Source organism: Procambarus clarkii, chromosome 35 (assembly GCF_040958095.1).
Source record: "Procambarus clarkii isolate CNS0578487 chromosome 35, FALCON_Pclarkii_2.0, whole genome shotgun sequence".
Taxonomy (NCBI): Eukaryota; Metazoa; Arthropoda; class Malacostraca; order Decapoda; family Cambaridae; genus Procambarus; species Procambarus clarkii.
Genome location: NC_091184.1, coordinates 5,778,486 through 5,786,328, shown reverse-complemented (window position 1 = coordinate 5,786,328; position 7,843 = coordinate 5,778,486). Strand labels below are relative to the sequence as shown.

General features: G+C 48.8%; 1 protein-coding gene across 1 annotated transcript; it reads left to right on the top strand.

The window, feature by feature from the left end:
- Nucleotides 1-878: 878 nt before the first annotated feature.
- On the top strand, nt 879-6,876 carry LOC138371311 (arginine and glutamate-rich protein 1-like). Its single transcript, XM_069336096.1, has 3 exons — nt 879-1,005; nt 5,451-5,929; nt 6,814-6,876. The coding sequence occupies exons 1-3, from the start codon at nt 879-881 to the stop codon at nt 6,874-6,876; spliced, it is 669 nt and encodes a 222-aa protein (XP_069192197.1).
- The last annotated feature ends 967 nt before the right edge of the window (nt 6,877-7,843 follow it).

Genomic DNA, 7,843 nt, shown 5'->3' with positions numbered 1-7,843 from the left:
GCGGCGATGTTTCTTCCAGGCTGCACGCTTACAGCAGACAGCCCGAGTACAGTCCACATTCCACCAGGAAACGCACTTCCGCATTCCCCAAGAGGAAGAGCAAGGAATAGAGTGGAGGGCAGCATCAAAGACAGTGTCATGAAAAAGAAGGAGGGCATGAGGGAGAGGCAGAATGGAGAGGTCGGAAATAGTAACATGGAGAGTAAAGAGGCACCAGTCACCCTCTGCAAACCGCCACTAGGGAAGGAGAGAGGAGGGTGAAAAGACAAAAAACTAACAAGGACAGGAAAATGGTCACTGCCATGGAAGTCATCAACGACCCTCCACCCAAAATCTAAAGAAAGGGATGACGAGCACAGAGAAAGATCGAGACAGGAAAGGGAGCAAGTCCGAGAGTCCAAATGAGTGGGCTCACCAGAATTAAGAGGGGACAGGGAAGAAGAGAGGAAAGGAGGCGACCCTGGGTGTTTGTCAGCACATCACCCCAAAGGGCATGACGACAATTGAAATCACCCAGTAGGAGCACAGGTTCTGGCAAGGAGTCTAGGAGGTGTTTAAGATCGGGAAGAGAAAGTGGGACAGTGGGGAGGAGATAAATGGAACAAACCACGTACCATTTACGCACAAAGACACACGCAGCAGAACAAAGGAGAGGCGAGGAAAAAAGTAAGGGGACGAAGGGAACATCTGAGTGAATCAAGAGAGCAGAAGAGTTATGGGCCCCAGCAACAGCTGGTGGGGGGGGGGGTGAGAGAAGAGAATAGCCACGGAAGCGACCAGGACGAGCACCAAACATCGGCTCCTGGAGACAGACACAAAGGGGCGAAAACTGTGAAATTAGAAGTTGGAGGTCAAGGAATTTGGCGTATTATCCACGGATGTTCCACGGAAGAATAGACATTGGCAAAAAGAGAAAGGATTGCAACAGAGATCAAAGAAGAAACAAAGGTGAAAAGAGAATACAGCACGTGAAAGAAGCACAGGGTCAGGATCAGCGAAGTCAGGGTTAGGAGGCATGGGTAAACTGAGTAAAGAAGGAGGGAAAGAAGTGGGAGGACAGACCAGAGGTGGACGAACAGGGTCTGGAGGAGGAAAAGGAAGAGGAGGAGGAGGGGCAGAAAGAGGGGAGCGCACCTCAGCAAGGGCAGTATCCGAGACGGAACCGGGGGCTAAACAAACCCCCACAGTAGGAACAGAGAGCTCCACCACCGAAGCGGGAGGGGAAGGAACGAAAGAATCAGAGATAGGGGGTTGAGAAGAAAGCGAAGCCTTCTTACCTACCGGGAAGGCGGAAGGAGAGGAGCCAGGTTTCCGCTTCTGACTCAAAGAGACTGGTTTCCCAGCAGCAATGTACTGGGCAACAGACTCCAGCATCTCGAAAGGAGAAGAAGAGCGCGAGCAAACAACATGACCACAAGGAGAGCAATGGACATCGGCCCGCACTGTCAGGTGGCGTGGTGAGCCAAGAGACGGAGGAGAATGACGGGAAGGAAGACCAAAAGGAGAGGAGAAAGAAGACACAGGAGACATGACATACTGGGTAGAAAGAAGGGATACCCTAGACAGAGAACCAGAAGGGGAGGGGACCCTCTGGGACAAAACGGAGGGAAACAAGGGAGGTGGTGGTGGGTGTGTTCGGGTCTAAGGCTTGGAAACAGTTGTGAGACTGAGTAAGGTGGGAAGGACGAGGAGAGGAAGAGCGTACCACGCGAGCATAGGATACGCCAGCGAAGGAGGGGAGACAATGAACTTAGCGCCGAACCTCAGGAAAAGACAAATGGTCCCGGTGCTTCAAGTTGAGGACAGCCGCCTCAAGTTTGTAACGTATACACGTGCGGGAGAAGGTAGGGTTGGCCTCACCGCAATTGAGGCAGCGGACCTAGGGAGAAGTGCACTCCAACTTAGAGTGACCCTCGCCTCCACACATGGGACAGAGAGAGACAGGACTAGAGCATTTGAGGGCACCGTGCCCAAACCTCCAGCACTTATTGCAGAGCCGAGGAGATGGAATATTCTCCTGAACGGAGCATCTGGCACCAACAAGAATGACAGAGGGCGGAAGGATCCTACCATCAAAGTTAATCTTCACAACCTGAAGGGGCAGAAGGCGATAACCATGAGGGGGATGAGTAAACGTATCCACCTGGAGGACAGAATGACCCTGGGCCTTGAGGATATGCTTGATATCCTCGTGGTCTTTTCAGTCTTTTAGATTCCTAACACTAGTCGCAACATGGTGTGGGAGGAGAACAGTGCCAACACTGGCATTTACCCGAGCGTTCTTTGAGACCCGAACAGGGGGTCTCGCCAAGGCAGGATAAGGCGGCTAAGCGGGTGGCTGCATCCTGAGAACCAGCAACGACACGGGTACCAAGACGGGTGGGGTTGAAGGTAACTGAGGCATCTACGGAATCTACAAGATGCCTATGAAGGGAAAAATTGTCAGGAATTGAATGTAAAGGATGGAGGTCAAAGTAATTAGTCCACGTAGGAGGACCAAACAAAGCATGGTACGAATTAGTATGGGAAGGGAGCATAAGAGAGAGTAGCCATGGCGGGGACGGCGATGAGAACCTTTAGAGAGAGATGGGTCAAAAGGCGCAGTAGTCACAATAAGATTTAGCCATGCAAGGGGACGAGGCGGTCACCACAGCAGGCTTGGGGCTCGACCCAACCACAGAGGAGGGAGGGGAGCAGGAAGGAAGAGTCCGGTCTGGGCCTAAACCGAGCCCTGTAGCGGGGGCTACAGATCCCGGTCTTCCAGGACGGTCCAACTCAGGGGCCTGGTCACCCACCCCATGAGCCTGGCTAAGAGAAGTCGTGTCGTCATCCATGCACCAAACAATATCAAAAGTTTGGGACCTGGAACCAAGAGATACCACCTACCAGGGCAGCCAGGGAGGCTGAGCGCGGGCCAGTGCAGGAAGGGTGCGTTGACCCCAGCGGTGCTCCTCCTTTTCAACAGGGGAGTCCTACAACATCGTCCATTCTCCCACACTGGTGCTAAGACCCCATTCCCCCTATCGCACCAGCCTGGACACCCAACCATCCACTCAGGGCGGCCCCTCACAGGTGACCCCTCCAGCGGGTGGTCCGATGGCTCATAAGGCCCCTACGTGGTGCCCTTCAGCACGTCCACCACCCAAAAAGGGGCAGGAGAAGGGGCAAAGGCAACCTACACCGGTCACAGGGAGGTGTACGTGAGCCCCTCACCACGGCAAGGAGGCACCACGGAGGGGTTAAAAGGGGCAATACCAGTCGTCTTGTACTCCAGAAATTATGAAACTTGACAGCAATAATAAGTTTTTAAACTCAAATATACTTTTATTGTTTATTATCAAGACAAGTTGAGGTACACAACTGTTAACAATCAAACCTTTATCTGTATACAAATCATGGAATACATTCTTAAGGAAAAGAACATCACTTGTGATACAGAAATCACAATACCATTATACATTTAATGAACAAATCCACAAAGGCCGTAATGAGGGTTCGAACTTGTGTCCGGGCTAAGATGCACGCTTAGGTCCGACTAAGGTGCTTCTGGGATCATCCAGCACGTAAATCAGTACAGCCACGATGGGTCGCACCGCTGCGGCCAGATCACTTCGCCGCCACACCCATACAAGCGACGCCATATTCAAGTGGTGTTCCTGCCAAAGAGAAAAAAAAAAAAGATTCTCTATAATATTCTCTCTACTCCAAGTAAATACTTAACCTGTCCTCTGATAAAGAGCATCAGTTTTTGCTCATATGCATCACACAAGGCCAAAAAATTTACAAGAAAATGAAAGCAACTCAAGAAAGTGATGTACTGTCCCATTTTCTGTTTTGGAGCCTCTGGTAGGGTAGGAGAGACTACTTTAAATTGACCGTTTTCTTGTTGACATTGTGAAACCTTTGGAGGATGGCCTGAAACACCGTCCATCCCCTGAAACTGGGTAATGATGATCACTGTTATATATTACCCGAGGCAAACTTACATTACTGTATAGTGTGCCCAAAGCATGGACTTTGGGCGCGTGTGTTACGAACCAAAATTCCTCGCCCGAGCAAGAAGCTGTGAAGTCCACGCCATCTGTGAGTCCGCTCCCGAAAATCCCACAACATAGACAACGCCATCTAGTGATGACGAGAGATGCCGGCAATAAGTGCTGGATGCCTGTCCTAGTCAGCTCGTGACGTAGCCGCTGCTGACCTCTGGTGAGGTGGCGCTTAGACAGTGACCGCCATCTATGGAGCGAATAAGTGGACGTTTGTGTCTAAGCTAGTAAGTGATGTTTCCTAGTGATCCCATGTAGTGTCCCCAGTACTGATGATGTGTCTGCTTTCAGAGTCAACCTAGGACGGCTGTGAGGTACGTTGAATCAGTCTACCCATGGCAGCCAAGGTCTCTTTACCAGTCTGCTTTGTAGAAGCTGTGAGCCACCCCCGGATGAACTCTGCTGAGTGCGTGATAGCCTGCCTGAGGAGTGGCATTCGCTGTCTCCGAGGCTGGCTGGTGGAAGAGACCACCCACTGCGGTGCCGACCGAGGAGAGTGACCAGCGAGTCACACGAGGCTCCTGCCTAGGGCTCGCAACCTTAGTATTAGTCATGGAGTGGCCTAACAGCGAGGATGACTAGTACCTGCCAGCTACAGGCTGGACTGTGGTTGTAGGCCATCACGACGAGGCACCCAGTGGGATTGTAATTTGGCTGGCCTGTGGCCAGGGTAGATTCATGGTGGGTTCTGGGCCATGGAAGAGAAAACCAGGAAAGGCTACCCAGAGTGAGCATCGCCAAGTATCCAGTGTCTTCAGAGGAAGACTAAGATGTAAATACTGTGTTGTAATAATTCCCTTTTGTGACTTTAATTTACATATGGTGGTGGGAAAGGAATATATATAATTAAGTATACTTGTGTATTTAATGTACCACCCCCATTGATTTTACTTGCGTTATGGAGCTCACCCCTTGAAAGCCTCTACTAACTTGGGGCTGGATGCCCAAAAAACTAATACCATCAGAAAAGAACCCGGTTGCGTCCCAGTAGGGCCGTAACATAATTGGCATCCCCTGCGGGATCCGACCCCTTGTCAAGCATGTTTGACAGGGATGGTGACGTAGTGCAATCTCCTGTGAATAATTCCCCTGTTTGTAATTATTAGGATGTTATACGTCCTGTTCAGTGCAGTGTGATTAAGTGCAATATTGGCAAGTGTGGTGCTCTGTGTGATTAAGTGCAGTATTGGCGAGTTCGGTGCGATTAAGTGCAGTATTGGCGAAGTACAGTGCTTGGTGTGTTAAGTGCTCAAGTGAAGCAGTGTGTTAAGTGTTCGTGCACCACTTAAGTGACAATGGCGGAGAAAGTGACCATTGAGGATCTGGACTATGTTTAGGACTTTCTGAACAAGGAGGACTGTCTTGCCAGATTGAAATATCTGGGAAAGTAAGAACTTGTGCTAGTGAGTGCCTATCTGGAGATCAAAATACGTGACAGCGATTCCCGTGTTGAGATCTTGTCAAAGGTTCACAAACATTTGAAGGCCGGGGAGAAGCAGGAAAGCGAGGCACAGGACACGAAGGAAAGTGAGGTGGTAGCTGCCACTGAAAAGGAAGATAAAGGTAGTGATGGTGAAAGTAATGCGGGTAAACTGAATATAAGTTTTCTAACTGTCAAAATGCGAGCCTTAGAAATAAATCGTGAGATAGAGTGGAAGAAATTAGAAATAGAACAGGAAATTAAAGAGAAAGAAATGGCAATGAAAGAAAAGGAAATAGAGAAAGAACGAGAAATGAAAGAAAAGGAAATGGAAATGAAACGGTTGGAATTAGAAGAAAAGGAAAAAGAAAGGCAAGAAAGGGAGAAGGAAAGACTACACGAGTTAGAAGTATTGCGATTAGGTGGTCAGAGGAAAACAACGTTAACAAGTAGTTTTGATCCGGTAAGGAATATAAAGATGGTCCCTAAATTCAACGAAAAGGAAGTTTCGAAGTTCTTCGCAGCCTTAGAGAAAGTTGCTGCCTCTTTGGATTGGCCAAAGGAGAATTGGGCCATCATGATACAGTCCGTCTTGACTGGGAAGGCCCAAATTACCTACTCCACGTTGTCCCTTGATGACTCCAGTGATTACGACAAGGTGAAGAAGGTAGTGCTCATGGCTTACCAGTTGTGTCTGGCTCCTGGAGACAGACACAAAGCAGTGAAAACTGTGATATCCGAAGCTGGAATTCATATAAGTTGGCATAAAATACACGAATATTCAAATGAAGAATAAACATTGTCAAAAATAGAGAGAATAGAAATAGAGAACACTGGACAAATAAAGACAAATTAAAACAGTATACTAATATCAAGATCAGGATCAGTGAAATTGGGGTTATGGGGCATAGATAAATCTAGCAAGAACAAGTAAATCTAGCAAGAACAGGTAAATCTAGCAAGAACAGGTAAATCTATCAAGAACAGGTAAATCTAGCAGGAACAGGTAAATCTAGCAAGAACAATGGAGTCAAGGTAGTGGTAGGATGAACCAGAGGTGGACTGACTGGGTCCAGAGCAGCATTGGAGAGCTGCGGTCAAGGCAATCAGGGAGAGGAGGGGCAGAAACAGGGGAGCGCACCTCATCAAGGGCAGCATCCAAGAGAGAATTGAGGGCCAAGGGAATTTCTATATTTGGGACAGAGGACTTAATCACCGAAATGGGAGGGGGATTCAGGGATAGAGTCGGATTCGTAAGGTGAGGAAGAGATTGATGCCTTCTTACCTGCTGGGGAGGAAGTAGAGGAGCAAGGCTTATGTTTCTGATATAGATAGGTGTGCCAGCAGTATCGTACTGGGCAACAGCCATTGCAGTCTCAACAGGAGAAGGAGAAAAGGAGCAGTCAATAAAGTCAGTCAGGTGCAGTCACAAGTCAGTCAGGTGCAGTCACAGTGAGAGGTTGTGTTAGCTGGAGCTCCGATTGTTGTAACATTATTATTGCAATAATGGAAGGATTAGTGAAGGATTTGGTGAGTCTGGTTGGAGCTCTGAGAGCAGAGATAGATTCCCTGCAGGAGGAGGTACGACAGCTGAGACTTCGGGAGGAAACGAAGGAGGAGACCAGTGTTGACGGGACCTCGTCGTGGGGAGTCGTGAAGGACAGGGGTCTTAAGAAGACCTTGACAAGGCCACCTACAGACGCCCTAAGGACAGCAAACTCATTTGCCGTGTTGGAGGACGAGTGCTGTGGTGATCCTCCAGTTCACTCGGAACGGAAACCAGCGAGGAGCAGCGGAGCGCAGGCCCCTCAGGCTGCTCAGAAAGTTAAGGAGGTACCGAAGCGAATTTTGGTTGTGGGAGATTCCCAGGTGAGGTATTTAGACAGAACGTTTTGTGCCAGAGATAGGGGGAACAGATTAAGGGTTTGCTATCCGGGAGCTGGAATTGCCGATATTGTTGGAAACATGAATGATATTATGACGGGAAATGGAAACAAACCCATTATTTGTATTAGTGCAGGGGGTAATGATGTTGGTCGAGTTAGGAGTGAGGAACTAATACAGAGATTCCGGACAGCCATAGAATTAGTTAGGAGCAAGGGAGGAATCCCGATCATATGTGGCATTCTTCTAAGAAAGGGAGTGGGAAATGAATGGATGTCGAGGGCACTTGGTGTCAATTGCCGGCTGGAAAGATATTGCAAATCAAATGTAATATCTTTCATAGACAACTGGGAACACTTCTATGGAAGAAATGAAATGTATGCTCGTGATGGGGTCCATCTATCGAGGGCTGGGGTTGTTGCTGTTGCGAACTCGTTGGAACCAGTGGTTAGAGGTGTTTGTTTGGGTTTAAACTGTTAGTAGATAGTGGTAT